General features: G+C 36.4%; 4 protein-coding genes across 7 annotated transcripts in view; 2 read left to right on the forward strand and 2 right to left on the reverse strand.

The window, feature by feature from the left end:
* Positions 1-6,128, forward strand: part of LOC129794585 (trace amine-associated receptor 1) — a 115,371-nt gene extending 109,243 nt beyond the window's left edge. For 3 of the 4 annotated variants that reach the window (XM_055835371.1, XM_055835372.1, XM_055835373.1), the window contains 3 exons: positions 1,413-1,550; positions 1,805-1,930; positions 1,989-3,375. In XM_055835371.1, coding sequence (XP_055691346.1) covers positions 1,413-1,550; positions 1,805-1,930; positions 1,989-2,372 — 648 coding nt within the window. In that variant the 3' untranslated portion in view covers positions 2,373-3,375. Of the gene's footprint in view, positions 1-1,412; positions 1,551-1,804; positions 1,931-1,988; positions 3,376-6,073 lie in introns of those variants that run through there. The other variant, XM_055835374.1, reaches the window with a different exon arrangement.
* Positions 6,129-13,193: 7,065 nt separating this feature from the next.
* On the reverse strand, positions 13,194-18,744 carry LOC129794607 (mitochondrial proton/calcium exchanger protein). Its single transcript, XM_055835396.1, has 4 exons — positions 18,381-18,744; positions 15,503-16,283; positions 14,225-15,437; positions 13,194-14,128 (listed from the first exon to the last, which is right to left on the reverse strand). The coding sequence occupies exons 1-4, from the start codon at positions 18,430-18,432 to the stop codon at positions 13,778-13,780; spliced, it is 2,397 nt and encodes a 798-aa protein (XP_055691371.1). The 5' UTR covers positions 18,433-18,744; the 3' UTR covers positions 13,194-13,777.
* On the forward strand, positions 18,720-19,484 carry LOC129794615 (U6 snRNA-associated Sm-like protein LSm1). Its single transcript, XM_055835406.1, has one exon. It carries the CDS (start codon positions 18,971-18,973, stop codon positions 19,364-19,366), a length of 396 nt encoding a protein of 131 aa, XP_055691381.1. The 5' UTR covers positions 18,720-18,970; the 3' UTR covers positions 19,367-19,484.
* On the reverse strand, positions 19,392-22,254 carry LOC129794608 (rho GTPase-activating protein 19). Its single transcript, XM_055835397.1, has 5 exons — positions 21,890-22,254; positions 20,849-21,816; positions 20,633-20,769; positions 20,093-20,503; positions 19,392-19,981 (listed from the first exon to the last, which is right to left on the reverse strand). The coding sequence occupies exons 1-5, from the start codon at positions 21,997-21,999 to the stop codon at positions 19,511-19,513; spliced, it is 2,097 nt and encodes a 698-aa protein (XP_055691372.1). The 5' UTR covers positions 22,000-22,254; the 3' UTR covers positions 19,392-19,510.
* Between the last annotated feature and the right edge of the window lie 7 nt (positions 22,255-22,261).

Raw genomic sequence — 22,261 nt, forward strand, 5'->3', positions numbered from 1 at the left:
AAGTCGGTGGTAACATCAATAAATTCCATTCAGGACAATTTTATTGCTCGCTCTTCTGCTACGTCTTTTAGCCCTTTCTTCGTTTGAGGGTTTTTTTTTTAATCACATACACACAAACTAGAAAGTTTCTCTTTTTGATAGCCCACCACACAAATACGCCAAAAGTTCACCAGCCCAGTGCCATACTATCTAAATTTGTTCCCCATATCGATAATAATAAATGGTACATGATGGTGGTTTGGGGAGAATTTTCTTCTCTCTGATGTTGTAAGAGGAATATCATTGGTGAGAAAAAAAACTCGTTTTTCATGAGGCATCCTCTTCAGTTTTCCCATTCCCACAGTATGGGGATTTTTGTTGCTGTTGTTGGTTTTTCTTGTGCTCGTGCCCATGCTCGTGCCTGATGTTCCAACCATTAGGAGACACATACACACATAACTTTCTTCTCGCCACACTCCACATGTGGGAAAAAATCATCCCCATTCTGATTTAATTTATTATTGCCACATATTATGGTTAAAAGATCAAACGACCCCTTGACTGTTGGGCAGATTGATGTGATAGTTGGTGACTTGATGTATTATTCCCACCACCCTCCCATCCCCTCTTAAGTAGATCGAGTCAATCAATCACAAATCTCATTTTTTTTTCTACTCTACCGTACTTGTGAGCTCCCTCACTGCCTTTCCCTTGAATATACATGTATACCGCATGCTTCTTTTACCTTTATAGAGATAGATTTTGTCTACTCTATCCATCCACCTCCACAAACAAGAAAAAAAGGTAAATTGAGTTGGGGTGAGCAGGAGTGAGATATGCAAAGGGATTTTTTGCACCCCTGAAAAATCAGGTGAAAGTGTTCCAATTTTACCAGGAAATGTCTCTTGGGCGGAAGCAGAGCTTGATATTTTGGCACATTTCAATTGATTTTCTTACCCCGAGGGAATTTGATTTTTGTTACACTCTTGTCTTTTTATGGGAGTAAGAGATTGACGAAAAAGAAAATCCCAACACCATTTTTATTCACCTTACAATATTATATGCTGCAAAGGCTGTAAAAGTTTTAAATTGAAATTGTTACTAAAAATTGATTTTGATATCGATCTTTAATCCTTTTTCTTCTGATTGAAATGAATTAAATTTTTTAACATTACCTTTAAACATACATAAACCGAGGGCTGCATTGTAAAACCGGCTAAGTCGGTTCGGAGCTCACACCGACTTAGCCGGTTTTACAATGCAGCCCTCGAAACTTTAAAATTTGTAATAGAATAAAATGAATATACACAACTCGATTTTAAGCTAATTAATTAATTTATTTATCTCAACAATTTCGATGGGAAAGAATTTAAAATAGAAAGTTTAATGAGATTGGAAAATACATAGTAAAAATAAATTTAATTTATTTTCAGGCGCCAACTGTCGTTTACCAGGAACGTCGAGTGAGTGGTTCAACATCCCGTACAATGGCCGCTATGTCTCTAGGCTTTATCGTAATGGTGACACCATGGACAATACAGGAAGTTGTAGCAGCATGTACTGGATCAAAGGTTTTCTCTTCCTTTTGCTATCTCTCTAATTTACAATTTGTAATGTGAAAATTAAATTTCCGCGCAATATTTTTTGCTCGTTATAACAAAATGTATATGGATGGAACTACAAAGGAGAAGAAAAGTGCTACATAATTACCCAAAATTGAAAGTCTCAAATCAATTAATTTTAATTTTAGCGGCCCCTTTTTGCAAAATTCCATCTCCTCAGGAGAGTCTTCATTATTTTTTAAAGTTAACAATTTTGTTTCTAGGTTCCACCATTTTTGGATTTTTTCGTAACGTGGACAGCAATGAGTAATAGTTTCTGGAATCCCTTCCTCTATTGGCTCCTTAATGCCCATTTTCGTCGAATTGGAAGGGAATTTTTCACATTTAGGGTAAGTTTTTAATTCGAAATATAAAAATTTTTTGAAAAAAAACCGCAATTTTTTTTAGTGCTGCACAAGTGACGATCCCGTAACACGTAAATCACGCTGCTGTAGTGTAAGTTCTGAGTGTGATCCTATTTCACTACCCGTACCACCTGGACCGCCTAAATCTCAACCACCACGACCAGACATTGAGGGACTTTCAGAGAAGTATTGGGGAGAAATTTTGGAACGCACAGTTAGCTCAACGTCATTGCATGCACTTCAGCGGACCTACGGTACACCCTATCCTACGCAACATCGGAAGAGTGGTAGCATCGTAAGCCTCAATATGACTGATCCAGAAATTGGTGAGCACACATTTCACGAAGCGACGTGTGCAAAAAATAAGGTACGTATTGATGAGGATTCAATGCAGAGGCACAATATAAAGGGTTTACCAGATATTTAGTAATGTATATATAAAAGAAAATTAAGTCGGATAAAGCGATAAAGAGGTTTCCTTCTTAAACCGTAAAAATTATAAACATAGAATAGTGTGTGTTTGCGATTTAGAAGAACTAAGAAAGGGGTTGAGCATAGCCTAAAAAAAAAGAGACATTTTCTCGTTAAAATTTCCACCCACACTCATATTCCATTAATGGATGTGTTTTACCAATTTGTGAGATATAATTGGCATGTAAGACGAGTTCTTCTCTGCCCATAAACCTCTTTAGTAACAAACATTGTTTAAATTAGCGTTTGCTGGCTAAGAGAAAAAAAGAATGAGAAGCAATGTGAAGAAAACATCATAAATTGCAAAAAGTAGAATTTTCATTGAGATTTTTCTCCATTGTGATGGAATTTTCTCTCTCAATTTTATTTTTCTCCCTCACGTGGTTTATCCACGCGTGTGTGTGTGTAATGTACCGAATGTACCTTAACATTGGGTACAAGGAGAGAATTTTTAATTAACAAAATTGTCTCGCACTAATGAGAAATTTTTTAATTCTTCTTTAATATATCTGTGATTTCTTTTTATTCTTCTTGAGAAGAGAATTCTTTGCACTTGATTTTTTTTTCTTTCAAAATGACTTCGAAAGGAAAACGAGTTTTCTTTTAATGTGCACGAAGAAAAAAAAATGGTGTTAGTGTTAGGGAAAAAAAAACATTAGATAGATTAATAAAGAATTCCAAAAGATAACAATCCCGAAATTCTTGAAAATGTTAACAAACAAGAAAGGTATCTAAATACAATATGAAAAATTTTTGTAATAAATGAGAAAGAAATCAATGATCGAGGAGTTAGAGAGATTTTATTTAGATAAAAATTGTAGAATTTGTAGGACAATTAAATTAAAGAAAAAAAAAAGACAGATTAGGTATTAAGTTAATCGACAAAATTGTCATGATTTTGTGAAGAAATTATCTGAATTTTTGTATTAAATCGCACGACTTTTCTTCAAAAAAAAAAATTTCCCATCTTTTACTTCTTTATGATTTTCTTTTTACCCATCATCATGGTGAAAGTAATGCATAAATTCTTGAAAATTCAATGAATTCCCTCCACTTTTAACGTAATATTAGAACTTATATTCTCTGGTGAGTGTATAATGCAATAAAATTTATGGAATCTTAATGAAGAATGACACTCAATAATTGACAAAAAAGCAATCTCTCTCTCTTCACCCTCGCATAAGATTTCCATTTATTAGTAGATGAAAGAAAAGGGGGAAAAAAGGCAGTGGGTGTGAGAAGAAAAAGAAAAAATGTGGATTCTTAATAGCCTCTCCATGGACAATTGGAAGGATTACTATCAAAGGGATGTGGCGTGTGTACAGCTCCCCCAGTATAGCCTCAGGGGGGGCTTTCACATCAAAGACTTTCGTTTAGTAATAATAAAAACGACGTCGCAGAGACTTCATGTGTGTGGTGCCTTTTACTTTCTTTTAGAGCAAAACCCCATGTCCCAAAGCTTTATTTTAACACATAAACACACACACGCTAAAAGCTCCACACTGCAAAAGGGCTTTTTCCACCCCCACAAAAGGTCAGCTAAAAGCAAAATCCCGCGGGACATTTGAACCCCGGGAAAAATGTGCTGAAAGAGCTCTAGAATATCCCAGGGATTCTTGCACTCGACCATTTATTTAGGGTGAACGTTTTAATTCTTTTTTTTTCTGGGATATAAGTGGATGTGAGAGTTATTGCAGATAAAGCGCAGCAATGACACAAAAGACATTAATATTTGTGCCTCATACACTTTCACATACATATGTTTTGAAAATGTAAGAATGGAAATTTAATTGATTTCTCATAGAGAAGTTTGTACCTTTATGCGATATAAAATAGAATTTGGGGAAAAGTTTTATTATAAGCAAAAATTTCCAAGAGGCGTCTTGCCAATGAAAATGTTTTGAATATTTGCACTAAAATTACACAAAATTTCTTCGAAATGTCCCACAATTTTCCAAAGCAAATCGTGCCTAATTTAAATCTCTCTCACAGACAGAGGAGATTGCTGTAAATCATCCCTTATTGAACGCCCTCAAATTGTTCTAAATTTTCACTTAAATCCTTAGCATGTTAATGCCTCATGAGGCGAAAGTTCATTTAAAAAAAAAAACTTTTAAAATCTCTCCCTTTTGCGATTTATGATAAATCCGCGCGAAATGTGATTGATGGATGATGCGAGATAAAGAGAAAAAAAAATCTGCGTGAGGGCTCTTCTACAAAAGATTTGTCAAATCATCATTCGCATTATATCATTAATTCCAATTAGGGTAATTTTCCATCCTCCATTGAGTCAGGCTGACTTTATTATTTTTCACTTTTGCACCCAATTATAAGCATGAGATGACTCCATCTCTATGCGAATCCCAGACAAAATGAAAGGAATTTTCAATGTCTTCCACGCGGAGAAAAGAGAAGCGGAGGGAGTGGTTGATGCTGTGATAGTATTTAATTTAAAAATCACATGAAAATCATTCTATATTTCCATCATGGTCAAAAGAACTTTCATTGTATGAATGGAAAAATATCTCTTTCCTCCGCACCATGGAGGTGGGGAAGAAAAGTGTGAATGGACAAAAGAACAATAATCTCATTAGGTGCCGTGACTTTGTGGTGTTAAAAAAAACGACAAAATAAACTTTTGATAAAAGCTCAGACAATGTGTGTGCGTGGGTGAATCCTAAATGGTTTTAATGACACACTCAGAAGCCTCTTTTGGCTCTTTTGGGGTGTATAATTCACAAAAAAAAGGCTCTAAACTGAACTCTATGTCGCTTTTTTATGTTGATAAGTCTTTGGGGGTATATTTTTAAGTTCTTATAGACTTTTCTTTCTCCCACAGCAAATAATTGGATTAAATTTTCTACCAGAAAAAAATATAAAAGAAAATTATTTTATATTTTGCTAAATTTAAATTTTCTTCTATGTGAAAAATAATAATTTTCTCGATGCATTAAGAACAAGTTTATTCTTCACTTCTTTTCAAATTCTAATAAGAAAAGAAGACAAATGTTAAGCACTTTAAATTGAAGAATTTCTTTTATAATTTCCACTTATATAAAGTCAATGTTTGCATCATTTTGTGATAAGAGAACTATTCACATATTTTACAATATTCTAAAGCATAAATCTCATTGAACTAGAGAGAGAGATTTTCCTCCCTATCTCTGTTGTTTTTTTTTTTATTTAAAGAAAACTTTCTTACAATTCCCATCATTTGGTGAAATCGTCTTTTCCATTTTACAATGTGTTTAGTGCTGCCCTCGGGATGTCACAACACCCCCTACACTCGTATATATGTCTGTATGTAGAAAAACTGCCCTATAAATCGTCACACTCTCCTATATAGCAACAAACTGAGATGCTTCGTAGTAAATCTCGTGAAAAAAATTCAACAATACCCTTTCAACGACACTGCAGATGATTTTTCAATATAAAAACATCATTCGCATCACTCACCACCATCCCATCCCCATCGATCCACAACCCCCTGTGAGATTCCAAAAAGATGAAAAAAAAAGAGATGTGCAACAAAGTCATGAAATTTTCCAAAGTATTTCACATTATTTTGCTCTTCTCTTCAAGTGATTTGACTGTGAAGGGTGAAGAACGAGAAAGTCAAGTAATAAAGTCAATGATATTTTCTTCTTTAACCACCAGCAAAGTTCAATTTCGCGTGGGTGAGCCCCAATAAGGTGCCAAGAAGTGAATAAATCATTATATGTGTATACACATGATGCAAAGGGAAAAACTAACATACAACATAACAATCTTTATGACATCGCGAGGGACTATCATATGTAATAGTGGAAAATCTGCGGGAAGAGATGAGAATAAAAGAAAGTAGAAAAAAAGGAGGAAAACAGCGAAAGAATAAATGGCACATTTTCACCATCTCGTTCACATTTTTATATCTTTTCTCCTCTCATAATCCACTAAAGACAAGGCACTGAAACATGATTGATGGTTGTGCTGCATGGACGGTCCATCGACGCACCATACCACTGCTGTGCTGAAGAAGTGATGAAAGGGAGAGAGAGAGAGAGAGAGAGAGAGAGAGGGAGGAACTTGTGAAAGTATTGGGAGGAAAATGTCTCGCGGAGATGTCAATATCAATTCAGCAGATAAATCCACTCAAAGGACATCAAATTTCCACTCTTTTCATTGTGATTTCCACCATACATTTTTATCCCATATTTTGTGACAGAAAAGGAAATTGATATATTGAGTCAGTCGAAGGGTCAAAGAGAGCGCAAGAGACTGAATTACGGAAAATATCAGTGTAGTCATAAAAATCCTCTCTAAAAGCTCTGAAAGCTTCGAAGGGAAAAAAGAGTTGCATTAACCATAGAAAAAAATATTAAATTAAGATTTTCACATCAAACATTCATTCATGCAAGTGAAACCTTTTTTCCTCGACCCTATAAAGTTATGACCTTATTTGAAAAAAAAGGCTAAAGTAAATATGAACCAGATACATACCTTAAAAATTAAAATTGAAACAGATAGGTATTAAGGGTATTAATAACATAACTAAGTGAGTAAAAATAAAAAAAGTGTAAACTAATCCATGGAGTTCACAATGAATGATCTCTAAACTAAACTATGATGTATATATATATTTTGGTAAAACAGTTTTGCCGGAAATTCGTGCAACATATGTACGTACATAACACTCACAGAGTTCTAAAAGCTTTAATCAGTTTTTTTTTTTAAAAAAGCAAATTAATCTATAGATCTATTTCAAAGACACGTTTTTCTTTGTTTATTTAATAGAGGTGGTGGTGGACACATCCCATGGAAAATAATTGATATTATTTGAATACTTTGAACACAATAATTTTGCATATAATTCTTGGGATGGTGCGTTTCAATTAAGCTACAGTTAATAATGTGAATTGGTACTATAAGTCTAAAATGTGGTGCAAAATGGAATACATTACATTTACAGGGAATGCATGCGTATAAATTATCCACTAGAATGAACCCTAATTAGGCCGAAACATCCTCTATATAGATCACTGGCATTTAATTATAATTCAAACACAATGAGGGGTTTTAGAAGAATGTTTTTTTTTAACAAACTTTGTCTCATGTCTTTAATTTGACAAAATTTAACAAAGAAAAAAATTAGGAAATATCTGCTTAAAAAGGCTTAAAATTCGAAATTTTCAGAGAGACTTTAAGGCGAAACTATTTGTAGATAAATCATTATTACGCTATACTTGGATTAGAGTCAAATAGTTCATGAGGTTTATTCGGGTTATTGCTTCAAAAAAGTAAATCACCAAGAGAAAGAGGAAATGGGTCAAAGTTTTTGGGGTGAAAATATCCAAAAATATTTGTCATTTTTCACCCCAAGAAATTCATACACGACAGCAACAACAGGGGTGTTAGTTTCTACTCAGAAATTTAATTTAATGAGGTGTTTTGAGATTTTCTTTTTAAAATTCTAAAGACGTTGAAAATGGATTAGAAAACCGTTTGACATTTTTTTTTACAAACGTGTGACATTCTTCTTCTAACGTTTGACGTTTCTTTTAAATGTTTATCGATTCTTTCTAACGTTTCAAAAACTTTTTTAAATTAGAATTTAATATTTTGCATAAAAAATAATTTCTTTTGATCTTTAAAGAAAAGCCTGAATGTCAGACACCTCCAAACACCTTCCTTTGGTACACCTCTGTGAGCAACAAAACTTTCCAATACAATTTGCATCCGCAGTAATGCTAAGAAATTCTTTAATAGCAATGTCTCTCATCCAAACAATATGAACGTGATAATTCATCACAGAGGGGGGCAAATGGCCAATGTGAGTTTACTGACTTTATTGGGGAATGAAATGGTGGAAAGTCGATCAATTTCATTGATTACTTGCACTTGTGTCTGAATAATTAAACACACACCCCCTTGAAATGCGGTGGTATCAAATGTGGAGAATCCATTTGCAGCAAAGTTGCTAATTCCTCAGATTGGCTTTCCCCGCATTTGAGTTTTCCTTTTCACCTCTTCTCCTTCTCACCCCTGGGACTCTCATATGATGGAGAAAAGACAGGATATTGGTTTAGACCAATATATGTATGTTTTAACTTTGGCTATTGATTGATAATTATTTTACAAAATGATCTGCATGATTTTTTCTTTAATTTATTGTTCTTTTATTTATATAGAAAATATAAAAAATAGCAAAATTTTAATTTAAAAAAATCCTTCATTCATCAATTTCTTTTGGTCACAGTAAAATACACCACTTGGTAGCACAAGAGATTATTCCTTTTTGGCATCATGAAATTATTATCAATTAAAAAAATGTTAAATTATCAAAAAAATGTGTCCTTAGACACATTTATTCGTTTTGCGAATCATAAAATTGGATGCGAATTGAAATGAAAAGTAAATTATCTTGCTATGAGTAATCCTCTCATGGACAATCTTGTGCAGCATAAACGCGCCTTTTGTCCGCTGGCACTCCTTATCAGTTTGAGACGTACAAGTGTGATTTTATTGGAATCATTTTTCGGTGTTGTCATACTTAGATGTTACGATACTCTTGTGAATGTTGAGAGCGCATTTTCACATACAAAAACAATCCATATATACCCTTTCCTCCCACAAATTCCCCTCTTTCCATCTTCTATATACATATATGAGAAAAGAAGATAATGTTTTACGAAGTTCTTTCACAGAGTAGGAAGGGGCGGGGGGATGCAGGGAGAGAAGAATGTTGAAAAGAGTATATCAACAAGTTCTGTTGCCCTATATTCCAAATATCTAATGGGGTGGAAGTGTAAAATCAAATAAGAGATTTTCAGGTGGTGGGTGGTAAGAATTTCCCACCTCCTCCTCCCCTCACCCCCACCACACAATTTTTGGACGATATCTGCATAAAGTTGGGAAATTGTGAAAATTTATCGATATATTGGAGCACATTGCGAGAAAATCCCATTGTGTGGCAAACAAACAACTATAAAAATGAGAGGGTGAGGGTGTTGGGAATAAAATTGGAAAAAATTCACCCCCTCAGAGGAGGGGATATAAAGTATTTGGCGGGCAGGACATAAAATTCTTTATCGCACATCATCTTGCAGAGCTTCCGCAGAATGTCCTATTGTTTACATTTCACAGCTCCATCATTCGCATTTAGGGGCTATTTTAGCATCTGCACCGACGCTCGTAATCATTTTAATATTCTCTTTGCAGAGAGACATGATGAGGTGTCCTTAAAAATCTTTAGAACTGGTATAGGATGATGTGTTAGATAAATGATTTCAATGGAGAATAAATGGCGTGCGGAGGGGGAAGATTGTTTTTCAAAGATTTTATCAGTTAATTCGAAAATATATAGATTAGGCCCTCAAATTGTATCATAAAAATATTTTTTTAGTAATAAAATTTCAGATTTATTAGCGAATTAAACAATGAAAATTACTACTTTAAATTAAGATAAAGAATTAAAATCTTAAAGAATTAGTCGACTTTTTTACTAAATGAAATACATAATAATAATAATTAACTCCTCTTGCTTTCTACAAAAGGTACGTAATGTATTCCCATGGGGAAATATTCTGTTGTGTAAAGCATAAATTTAATTTATAATATTTTCTCTTGTATACATAGTTTTAGTTTTGCTAAAGGTGATTATTTCAACTTAAATACTCTGGTAGAAAATATTACCTAATGGAAAATTCATACATAACTATCAAAACTCTCAAAATATGTATTGTTATGTAGGTATGTTCATTTTGCACTGAATTTTATTCGCATAAAAGCAATATTATATGGATAAAATATTATAAATTCAATTTAACCAATTTTCAACTATTCTGGACATCAGAATATAGGATGTTTGAGAGACAATCGTTAGAATAAGTCAAATTCAAATAAAAAAATAAATAAACAATAAAAAACGTCAAAGTTAGAAAAGAAAACGTAAATCGTTATGCAACAAAAAAGTATTTCCGTTAATAGATCGTATCAATACATAATAGATTTCTTTCCTTCTTTTAATAAAAATCTAATTTGTGGCAACATATCAAAGTCCAAAGACGATGTCTCTGAGAAAACATCTTTATATGAAAAAAAAAATGAAGAAGAGAATTATATTCAAGCGACCAGAGAGGCTATATTGAGCGTTATTATACCATGATCCTTGCAATATTTTTCTTTGTTTTTATCTCCTCTGTTTGTTGTTACAATCCACGGAGGATTATGATAATGATGACGGTGGTAAAGAGCACTAAAAGTTGAACATGAGGACAGTTTTTTTTTACTTGGATGGCTACAAGGGAATTACGCAACCTTTTTGTACGTTTAAATGTGCAAGATTATGGTAAGTTTGGACAACTCACGCACCCACGCACTCACGAATTTGATACAATGAAAATTTTCAATCCTCTCAGGACTTTTTTTCCGCTGTACCGCATCTATTGTATTTTTTGAGTGGAAAGTTCCTCCTCAAAAAAAAAAGCTCACAGAAAAAATATATATATGTAGATTATGTAGATAGGTATATAAAATATAAAACATCACTTGTTGTATTTTTTTTCTCAATTAACGTGTATGAGAAGAACGCAAGAGTTGAAATTGTAAATTAAAAAAAAAGTTTTTTTTTCACCACCAAGCAAGGATTGTCATTCAGCAATTTTCGCGGGGAATTTCATGGATATCATCCCCCATTGAGGGAGAGAGAGACGGTAAAAGAGAGAAAATTGAATTTTTGTAGCTTGGAAAAACAAAGAGTGAAACACAAAAGCCGCATGCGAGCCTCCGCATCATCCATGACACGAGAAGGGTACCGTAGTACCGTATAAGGATTAGGATCGTCGCGGTGGTTCATTGTGCCTTCATATATAAGAAAATCCTTTAACCACTTTATCAGAATTTGATGAAGAATAAGAGGAACTTTGAGTGCTTTTTTATTGGGTTTAAAATTATCTTGTTGAGTCACTTAAAGTTTCAGCATCTATTCTATTCCAAGAGATTCCTTTTAGAGGAACGTTCATTTTTTTCACTCTCTCTCTCTAAACGGAGGGTTAGTAAAGGAGAAGATAGAAAAAAAAGGGAACCTTTCCTCTGTGATTTATGGACATTACTTGGACACACAGGAGGAAGAAAGGAAAGGAGAAAAAAAAACACAAGAAGAACAAGTTCAATAAAGTCAAGTTGATTCACATAAACCCCACTTTTGATGACCAAAATTGATAAATTGAGAATTTTTCTTATCAACTTCCTATAGTATAATACCCAAGAAAAATGTTCAAATGGACAGTAAATTGAGAGAAAATTGGTAGATGATTTTTTTGTTGTAAAAGGAAATTTTTAAATTCTTAGACACTTTCAAATAAAATAATAAATGAAATCTTCTCAGAATAAACAAGGAGAAATCTCAAAGTTTTAGTACATTCTAAAAGCAACCAACAAACTCCTAAAATGTACTATTTACATGAAAATTTCCACACATTGCAACTGATGCAACGTAATTAATTGATGCTCATCAGTGCAAATAATTCCCTTTTGAGATTTAATACCATATAGTACATAACATAAGTACGTTAAAGTCTTCATTACAGAGGCTTAAACAAATCAGCATTTATATAGCATTTGTGGGGGATTTTATGTGAATTCCGCTGTTGCTTCAAAATGTTGTTTTTGCAATACGGATTCTTTTATTAAAATCTACATTTTTCAAGTTAATCAATATCTTCGAGACTTTCCCCAAAAATTAGAATAAAAATTAAGAAATCTGATTGAGGGGTTTTAAAGGAATAATTTATTAAACTTTTGAATGATAAAAAAGTCCCTTCATTGAAAAAAAAATATTCCTCTCCCAATTATCAATATAATGGGTCAATTATGTAAATTGTAATTAGCTGGTGCGAAGGAGTGGCGTATTCCCCAGGACTAGGGTAAAAGGAGCTATGGGGGGGAATGCCACTAATTAAATTATATTGAAAGAATAGGTATTCGATAATTTATCAAATGGCTGTGAGATAAGAAAGGTGTGTGTGTGTGGGAATTGTGGTTTTCATCGCGTGCTTTTGGGAGGATATATAAGAAAATATAATTGTGATTTCTTCATTTTGAAAATCATTCCTTTTACCACACTCTTCATCACCCCTGTTTCACCACCATTAATTTCCCGCTCGTCAAACCACCGAAGCCACAATCTGCAGAAAATCTGTTGTGAGTGGAAAATTCAATTCCGCAATCCCTGCGCGACATCCTTTTAACTTCCTTTCAATTTTACATTTTAGAGGAATTAATGAAATTATATTGATTAGTTGTGAATTGAAAGGCAAAGAAGTTTGCTCTTTACCACCTTTAGAAAATCTTTCACAATTTTCTTTTTATTTTTTTATTTTCCATTTGCATCCTGTTTTGCATTGCAGAAGAAATCAATTTTAGAATTTTACCCAATTGCTCGCAAGACTCAATTATCTGGCACAAAACTGTGTCAATTCAGTCTCTTTTTTTATTTTATTATTTAACGGATTTTCCTGCGACATGCTACTACACAGACATTAAAGAATAATTACCTGCCAATGATTAGTCAATGATTTTTTTTGACAGCTTCATCACATTTTTATTAATTGAAAAAAAAATCTATATTGAAGCGAATTAAATGATTTTTTTAATAGGTACGTCAATAAAAACATTTTTGTACATTAAAACCAATAGAAAATTACCTATTTATTGTGACGTTTCCAGGGAAAGGGTTTCCCTCTTCCTCAGGTAAACAATATGACGAGAAAATAACCATTTGACAGGTAAAAAAAAAACATTTTTTGTTGTCCACCTTCATCATCGTTTTTATTGACCTAATATACACAAACATCATTCTCGTATTTAAGTAGTAAAATAAATTTTCACTTGTTGGGAATTTACAAATGGGATTGAAACTGCAGGAAAGAGAAGCTCATGGCTTCTTCAAACTTCACAAATTTCCTTCCTTCAGGAGAAGCGTAACGTACGAGAAGTCTGTGAGAGCCGCGGGGAGTAATTAAATATTGTTCCATTTATTTACAGAGGATGTTGGGGAATAGCAATTATTTCATTGGGTTGAGAAGAGAGAAATTTTAGTGGGTAGAATGGGTATTTGCCTTGAAGTTGGGAGGAGGACCATAAAAATGCTTGAGAAGGAAAATAGGAGATCTCAAACACATAAATTTACTGAATTATTTAAAATTTTTCTTTTCTTGCACTATTTTTTACCACAATTGCGTGTTGTACGTACATCATTGAGGGAGAAGGGGCCGTGAGGAGGGGGAGGGGCATCTTAGTGTAGAGAGAAATAGTTGTTTTTGTTGTTTTCTTTGAAAATCCGAAACTTACTTCTCTCTATTCCTTCCCTTCCGAACCATGAGGTCACAATGTTTTGCTATTTTTCGTCTTTTCCCCGGACGCACTTGGTAGTGGTGGTGGAATCGGTGGAATCCCATTGCTGGGTAGAATTTTCTCCTTTTGTCGTTCCACAGCTTCTGTCACCGTATCTGGATCAACAATGAGCTTCTTCTGCATCGCATCAACCTTTTCCGCAGCAGCTGGTGGTGGAAGGGCAGTTGCTGCCTCCTCTTTAGCCGCAGCTAGTTGTTTGTTCATCTCCTTCTCAATTTTATCTTCATTGCCGAGAATCTCTTCCTTGGCAATCAATTCAAGCAATTCATCAAATTGTTTTTCGCTCAATTTAACATTGTCCTTTGCAATCATCTCCATCACCTACCAACACAAAGAAGAATAAGAGAGAGAAAATTATTTTTTTTGCGAAAATTTTAGAGAAAATGGAATTAAAACAAAAATTTTAGGAATACTGACCTTGAGGACGTCATCGACTTTGAGTCTTCCATCCCGATCGTCATCCAATTTCCCGAGAATCCCATAAATTTGATGAATTTTCGAATCATCATCGACCTTTTGGATCTTCTTGATGGCCAACATGAGCTCATCCACATACACCAGCTGTTCCTCCTTCTCCTTCTGCTGTTCCTTCTCCTTTTGCGCCAATTCCTCCTCAGACGACGCAATGTGCTCAATGTCAGACTTGAGCTTTTGTTCCTTCTTCTCCAAATCCTCAAGTACCTTATCCAACTTTCCAATCATCTTATTCACACGCTTATGAAGGAGCTTAGCTGCTGTTGATTCGTGAATTTTATCAGTTGGCTTAACCACCGCGTTGAGTTCCTTAACATCTTCCGCATAGTCAGCAATCTCCTCCTTGAGATCCTTAATTTGCTCCTTCTCCACAAGGAGTACCTTCTTATCTTTGGAAATCTCACCAAGAGCATCTGTGAGTACTTCGAGATCTTTTGATGAAATCTCCGCGGGCTTTTCAGCTGCCTTATCCAACACAGTTGCCACCTCTTTATCCACAGCCATTGCACTCTCGAGAATAATTGTTTGGGCTTTGTCAATGAGCTCTTCGGCATCCTTCTTGCTTGCTTCCACCTGAGCTGCTGTCTCGGTTTCTTCATCCTTCTCCTCCTTGATCTTTCGCACTTCCTCCTTGATAATCTCCAATTTTGTACGATTATCAATCTTACCCTCACGCTCACCAATGGCAGCCTTCGTCTGCGCCACCACCTGCTCCGGAAGCACTGAGATTGTTGCCTTCAACTTATCACTGGTCGGAATGTGTTCTGGTAGCATCATGGCGCGTGATAGGAGCAGCAGTGATGGTGGTACCTTCTCATTGAGACTCAAATCAATCCACTCCACAAGTTGCTGCTTCAGCCGTTCCTCTGACATCCCATACGCTCGCATGCCACGCGATCGACATGCTGCTTGGAGTTCGGCATAATTGAGTGCATCCACACCCTCCTTCTGTATCATACGATCATCCACTGCCAATGTTCGTAGCTTCATGCGCAATTGGAAGCGCAAGAAGGCATTCGTACCTATTGTTCCCACCTCCAGCACTCGACAGATGGCCATCAGTTGCTGCCGACTCAGAGAATCCAGTGTGATTTCATCGGCAAAGAGTTTGGAGAATTTCATAATTTCCTCCGGGGCTGGTGGTTCTCCTGCTTCCCTGAAAGAAAAATCAACAACATTGAACTTGTTTGAACATTCAATGTTAAAAAACAGTAAACTCACCTTGTCTTTGCGACAAACATACTGAAATCCTTGGCCGCCTCGCTTCTGTGCTCTTTATGTTGCACCGACATCTCATCGAGTGTCCTTTGGAGGAACTTTGCCATTTCCAATTTCACCTTCAAGTTCTGCTTTAGCTTATCATCCCGATCCTTAGCCGTTTGAAATGTCGACGGTAGCATACCCGGAAAGAATTTAATGAAAACCGGCAGCAGGAGCTCCATAAAGGGAACAATGATGAATACGGAAAAAGGTACAAGGCGGAAAAGGTCGGACGTTGTTCGTATTAGTAGTTGATACTCTCTCCGTGTGAGTTTTTCCCCATTGAGAATTTTCCACAGCAATTTGCAGCTTACGCGCATATCAATGCCCAACAATCGAAATCCGTGATAATAGTGAAGAATTTCCGCCCATACCCGTTGCCCTATGCTCTTCTTAACCACCGCCTTCTCTGGAACAGGTGCCAAGCCACGTTCAGCCACTGTTGCTGCTTCAGCTTCTGTGGCTTTTGCCTTCACCTCATTCTCCTGCTTTATACTCTTTACTGTCTCCTCAACCTTCGACGAGGGTTGCTCGAGACGTCGTGCAGACACCGACAACGATCTCACCGGTGGACGATGGATGTCTCGTGGTACTGTCGTGACAGCTCCTAAGGCATTTGCACTGTAGTGTCGCCAATGGTAAGCTGGAAGATTGAGTTGTGCACCATCTAGTCGACTTAGCCTCCTCGTGAGTGTAGTCCCATTGTGTGTTAAGCGACTTCCACCCTCACTGCCGCCGGTGTCTGGTGATAATGGAAATTTTTTTTTTATTATTATCATTCGCATGACGCAGAGGTCGCAATGATAAACCATTGATAAGGCAATGTGTGACCTTGACAATCAAAGATTCTCTTGAATTTTTCAAGTTAATGTTTTTTTTTTCTTTAAGAAAATAAATGATTTTGGCAAAATTAAGGGGAGACTGTTGAAGATTAAATAGCCCCTTATAGTTCCTTTGGGGAAATTGATAGGTTTAGTTTATAGTTAACACTTGGAGGACCCAACATTTGGCACAACGCGGAGGATCAAATTGGTAATAAGTACCAGTTGATAAAATATGCTCAATAATTAATTATTAATCAGTTTATTGAACAAGGATCGAAAGTTTCACTAATTCTTGATCTTCTACAAGCATTCCTACACCGAATTACTAAATATTTAATTTAGAAAATCGTCACTGAAAAAAAATTGCGTAGAATCGATGCAAAATTGCGAATTCAAACGACTTTTTTAGCTACAATTTTACATAATTTATTATTGCGCCTAAATAATCACAAACTTTGATTCTTTAAGTAACTTTTTAATCACTTCCGGCAATAAAATTAGTCCACATTAATGATTTTTACCGAGGAAAAGTGAACAAAAGTACTTTATTTGGGAAATATGGGGAAACATAACCTCAAAACCACGGCAAAAATGTATGGGATTTTGACTGGTAGTTATTACCAATTTGATCCTCCGCGTTGGATTCTGACTTTGACCTCAATTATCTTCCAAAGAAAAGACTTTTCTCGAGATTTTCTTTCTGCTATCTTATAGTAATTAAAATTCCCTACACATATATGCTAAATTCATCGAGATAAGTCCAATAGATTTTATTCTGTGACGATTTTAAGGTTTCAATTGGTACCAATTACCAGTAAAGTCCTCCGAGTGTTAATCGCAGTAGGCGTATTCTTGCATAGAAAAAGAAGTGAAGTCAAAGAGACGCTAATGTAAATTTGTGAAAATCATATAAAAAAGAATTTGTCGGCGCAAAGGGATGGCAAAAATATTGAATGATTTGAAATAGCTGATTGAAGAAAGGATTTGATACAAGACAAACGATTGGCGTGAAGGGATAAAAAGCGGCTAGCAATTACAATAGATTTTGCCATCCTCGCCACCTACCCACACCGTAGATCACATTGAAATAAAATATAGTCCACAAATTGATTGCGATCCCTAACAGAAGACTAAATTGAATTTAATAAGAAATAGTTTCGTCGTAAATCTTCCCTCTGAATCATTCATAGAGCAATTAAATTGATTTCTCTATTTATCTTTCTCACTTAACGCTAAAGAATCAGCGGAATTAGCAGAGATAAATTGCTGAGTAAATAATCTGTAATAAATGCTAAGAGATTTGCGGGACAAAGTGTGAAATTATCTCAATTTTGGAATAAAGAAAAAATAGGGGTCATGATTCCAAAGATTTCGTCATCATTTGGGGGCGCCACAATCAGTAAGTTATCTCGGTGTGGTGATGAGGTCTCCCGGAAGGTCAAGATGTGGGAAGTATGTATTGCATGATCTTTGCCTGATTGACTGAGAGTGAGTGTCAAGGTGAATTTGAGCGCATCGAAGGAACGAGTTTTGTTGGTTTGGTAGCGCGCGTTGAAGTGTGTGGCCGGAAAGTGGGAGACCAGACGCAAAGACGCCAAGAGGAGTTGCACAACTCAGCTGATGTCTTGCTCACGCGCTGAACTTGCCGTTCTGTCGTCTTCTAAATTTAGTCTTATGTGTGCCAAATAGACACAACTCCTGAGGGCTAGAGGGGGTAGCGAGGAAGCACCGAGAGGGCGGTTGATTATGTCCGGAAAGTAGGTCATACTGTATGCAAATCCAGACCAAAAAAATGACTTTTCTTTCGCTCTTTCCACGACGAAAGACACCGAGAGGGCAAATACTAATAAACTTGATCGGAAAATTGAATATTTTTCCCTCTTATTACGTAAAATCCACCCAAAAAAGGCTGACAATTGGATGGAAAATTCCCGAACTCGTACCAGATTTCTTGTCACACTGTATCCCCCATGAAATTTTCCTTGTTTTTCCTCCATTTTCCTCGCTATACTTACACCTTAGATTGCGGCAATTTATAAAATTTCCTCTTCGTACTAACACATTCATTTTGCTGGTATAACTTCCTCTCCTGGCCAGTTGACGACAGACTTAATTTCCCAGTGTTGGTCACGTTTTTATTTCTTTGTCTCACTTTTTAATGTGATTTTACATGAAAATCCACAAATAATGTTGCAATATTTCACTTCTAAAGTATCCAGAGGGAGTCTAGGGATGTGTTGGCATAGCACAAATGTTGGAAATTCAATGGGAAAATTCAAGTGAAATCGAAAAAGTTTAGCACCACAAGAATTTTCACTTTACTCATCTAAGCACAAGAAGAAAACAATCCGGATTCGGAAATTTCCTTTCGGAAATGTCGTCACTGTCAATGTCAAAACATGACCATTGTTTGTGTTTTCTCTGCCTACATATTTTTCTCTCGTGAAATTGACTGACTATAAATTATTGTAAATTAATTAATTTTCAGTGTATGTAAAGTTTATGCTGTGATCATTAATATTACTGCTTAAAAAAATAATAAATAGTTGGACGGAAAGATTGTGTTTTGTGAAACCCGGTATAGGAAACATAACCTAACTTTAGCATGGACGGAACTGCCCATTTACTGGAGGAAGTGGATAAGAAGTTAATGGTACTTCTGCGTGATGGACGGACTCTTATTGGATACCTCCGGAGTGTTGATCAATTTGCAAATCTTGTTCTACATCGAACAATTGAGCGTATTCATGTGGGTAATGAGTACGGAGACATTCCTCGTGGAGTCTTCATCATTCGTGGGGAGAATGTTGTTCTTCTCGGGGAGATTGATCGTGAAAAGGAAACTAATTTACCCCTCAAAGAAGTCTCCGTGGATGACATTCTCGATGCACAGCGTCGAGAGCAGGAGCAACGTCATGAAAGACACAAACTCATCTCCAAGGCACTCAAGGAGCGTGGTTTCAATGTAAATGCTGATCTAGCTCACGATGACCTCTACTGAACACGCATCAATAAAAAAAAATCCATAAATTCTTTAAGATTTATTTTTTAATTACGGGGTATTTTGCACCCCACTTTAAAATAATTAAAATAAAAAATAATAAACATTGTATAAGAGATTTGAATTTGTTTTTTTTTTCTTAACTCACAGGGATGTCTCATCGAGTCCTTCAGTGGTGGTGGCATGCAGGCAACGCTTCTTTGTTACCACACCTCCCCCCACAGCCGGTAAATCCTCTTCGTTGATTGTACTCAAATCCACACCTTGCGGTTGATTGCCATCCAAGCAAAATAGAAGACTCTCACTCATTTCCGATTCACTGAGATCTCGAATGTCAGTGGCTGACCCAAAATCCCCAGGTTGGCTGGAAAATGACAAATCCGCTGGGCTAGCTGTGAGAACACTACGGGTAAAGAGGTAGTCACGAAAGGGACTCGTTAGTGCTTCCGTACCCTCTTTGTCGTCTGATTTATCCGATGATGCATATTCATCCTCATCCTCCTCACGGAAGTCACAGTCATCCAACTGCTGGCTTCTCTCATCCGAAACAGAACCCCCGAGAGTAGCTCCCAAAAGCATAACTGGTTTTCTCGATCTTGGTGTCATTATTGACTCCTAAAGAAGTTGATAAAGAAAAGAAAAAAAAAACGTTCTTCTGTGTTCTTTGAATCTTCAGTGATATTAATACACCCCCCATTTAAATAAATTAAAAAAAAAACTTCCTACCTGCATATATTTGGGCATTCTTCGTGTAGATTTGGTAATGGGAGAAATGAGACTCCTATCGGAACTTTCGTCTGAATGATTGAGACTACAAACCTCCCCAATCTTCCCACTGAGTCTCATGCATTTCTCACTTGCAACATTCGAAAGACTCTGGCTCCTTCCACTTTCTTCCAAAATTCCGTGCTTTGTACCACACCACAGATTAGGTTCTGAGGGAAATTTTCGCGATAGCCTCGGTGGTACATCATCCTCATCCACACTTTTGGTTGATTTTTCAGCAAACTGGGGGGATTTTTGGGCGGTTACAGGAGTCACAGGAAGAGCAGTAGGAGGGGATGGAGCAAGTTGGAGAGTTTGAAAGAGAACTCGTGTCTGTGGCCGCTTCTCTGTGCTATATGGATGTGGTGGTGTCTGCATGCGGCATGCATATTAATGAGGATTAAGTAACAATTTGAGTATAGATAGAATAGGATGAAAAATCAGTTTGATTAACAGATTTCCTTTGAAAGATTAAACAAAGAAAATGAAGGATTTACTCACTTCTGAAATATTCCTCAGTGGTGTCCTCACTCTCTTGGGCGTCCTGGAAATGAGACTTCTCTGGAAAATGTGTCTCTTGATGGAGTCTCCCAATGAAAGTTTAGCACTTTTTTCGCGGTTCATCATAAGTGGTGTTCCTTTGTGGAAGAGATCGATATAACGGTAAGGAAAACTTCTTAAAAATATCTTTTTTTTTTTTAATAAAATTCTTCTCACCTTGTCCATTTTCTTTGTTAAATTGTTTAATAAGTTTTCGCTTTCGCGATGATTCCGGGAGGCTCTGAATGTGGGCGTACAGCTGGGCCAGAGCGGTGTCAGTTGTGTAATTTGAATTGTGAGCCTGAGCTGTTTTTTCGCGATCAACAAAACTAAAGACTGTGGCTGCTGTTGAGTCCACGGATTCCTCGAGAACCTGTCCAGGTGTTAATGAGCGTTTCTTTGTCTGCTCAGCAAAGTATGCTTGAATATCCGTTGCCAGCTTATTAGGAATTTCAAATAGGGAACTCCCCATTGTGATCATGAAGGCCACCACTGGAGACATTTGCTGTGACATAACGTGTAGGGCTTCGGGGGAAAGTTTACGCGGACAGATGAGATGGGGTGTAAAGAGGGTGGCTAAGCTGGATGGGGACATTTTGTTTTTATCCTGAAAATGTGTCGTGTGATTGAGGAGGGCAAGCAAACGCTCCAGAAGTTGTCGATTCTCATCGGGAAGAAGGAGAAAGAGTAGCTGAAGGGAATTAGTGAGTCTCCCATTGAGTCCATCAGTTGTACCACCAGTTGCCATAAGCTGTGCCAGCTGGCAGTGTGCTGAATGGTAGGCATCAGTCAGAAGGGGTTCAGGGAGTTCAGCAAGGAATGCCTTGAGAACGCTGGCACAATCGTGTACTGTGAAGGTTCCTGCGGCAAAATCAACATTCTGCCCCTGGGTCAAGTCATTTTTGAGATCAGCCTGCCTCGAGAGAGCCCCCGTACGACGAAAGATGCCCTCTTGTACGATATTTTGCTCCTCCTCCAGGAAATTCATTAATTTCTCCATGCTACGCAGCATCTCCGGTGTTGGTGCATGCTTCCGTGCATCCGTGGGACTTGAAGTCTTCACCGAAGAAGCACATCCTTTGGCTTTACGATGTAGCCTATTTAGTTTCCGGAAGATTCCTCCACGATCTTCTGGTTCATTTTCACTAAAAACGAACAACAAAGAAATTCTATTATTTTGCACAATGGATTTTTTCTCCTGGCATCAGAGAGACTTACAATTCCTCCGTGTTGAGATCCAATTCAAAAGACAGGTGCATCCGCACAAGAATTGTAAATTGTTCACTATTTTCAAATCGCAGACGATCTGCAAGAAGCCGGTTAGACATTTTGTTGTTCCACCTGTTTCGTACGCTTTGTTCACAATGAATGTTTTCTTCACCCACTTCTCCCTTCACTTTCTCCCCACATTTTCATCCAGCACCATTTAGAGATTTCTTATCGATTAAAATAATATTAATACTTTATTCAATTTTCCAATGAGAATTATATGGGAAAACAAAATAAGCAAGAAAAAACAAGCAAGCCGCGACACAAACGGAAAAATCAAACTAAGCTAACCTAACCTCAAAAAAAAATTATGTTGCATTC

The sequence above is a fragment of the Lutzomyia longipalpis genome, chromosome 4, assembly GCF_024334085.1.
Source record: "Lutzomyia longipalpis isolate SR_M1_2022 chromosome 4, ASM2433408v1".
In the NCBI taxonomy this organism is placed as follows: domain Eukaryota; kingdom Metazoa; phylum Arthropoda; class Insecta; order Diptera; family Psychodidae; genus Lutzomyia; species Lutzomyia longipalpis.

Excerpts from the sequence above, each read along its gene's own strand:
- LOC129794608 (XM_055835397.1), bottom strand. The coding sequence starts at position 21,999 with ATGTCTAACCGGCTTCTTGCAGATCGTCTGCGATTTGAAAATAGTGAA. Across the intron at positions 20,770-20,848 it reads TAACAAAGAAAATGGACAAG|GAACACCACTTATGATGAAC; the intron begins GTGAGAAGAATT and ends TCTTCCACAAAG. Across the intron at positions 20,504-20,632 it reads CACTGAGGAATATTTCAGAA|ACACCACCACATCCATATAG; the intron begins GTGAGTAAATCC and ends TGCCGCATGCAG.
- LOC129794615 (XM_055835406.1), top strand. The coding sequence starts at position 18,971 with ATGGACGGAACTGCCCATTTACTGGAGGAAGTGGATAAGAAGTTAATG.
- LOC129794607 (XM_055835396.1), bottom strand. The coding sequence starts at position 18,432 with ATGAATGTGTTAGTACGAAGAGGAAATTTTATAAATTGCCGCAATCTA. Across the intron at positions 16,284-18,380 it reads AAATTGCCGCAATCTAAGGT|ACACCGGCGGCAGTGAGGGT; the intron begins GTAAGTATAGCG and ends CATTATCACCAG. Across the intron at positions 15,438-15,502 it reads ATGTTTGTCGCAAAGACAAG|GGAAGCAGGAGAACCACCAG; the intron begins GTGAGTTTACTG and ends TTTTTCTTTCAG.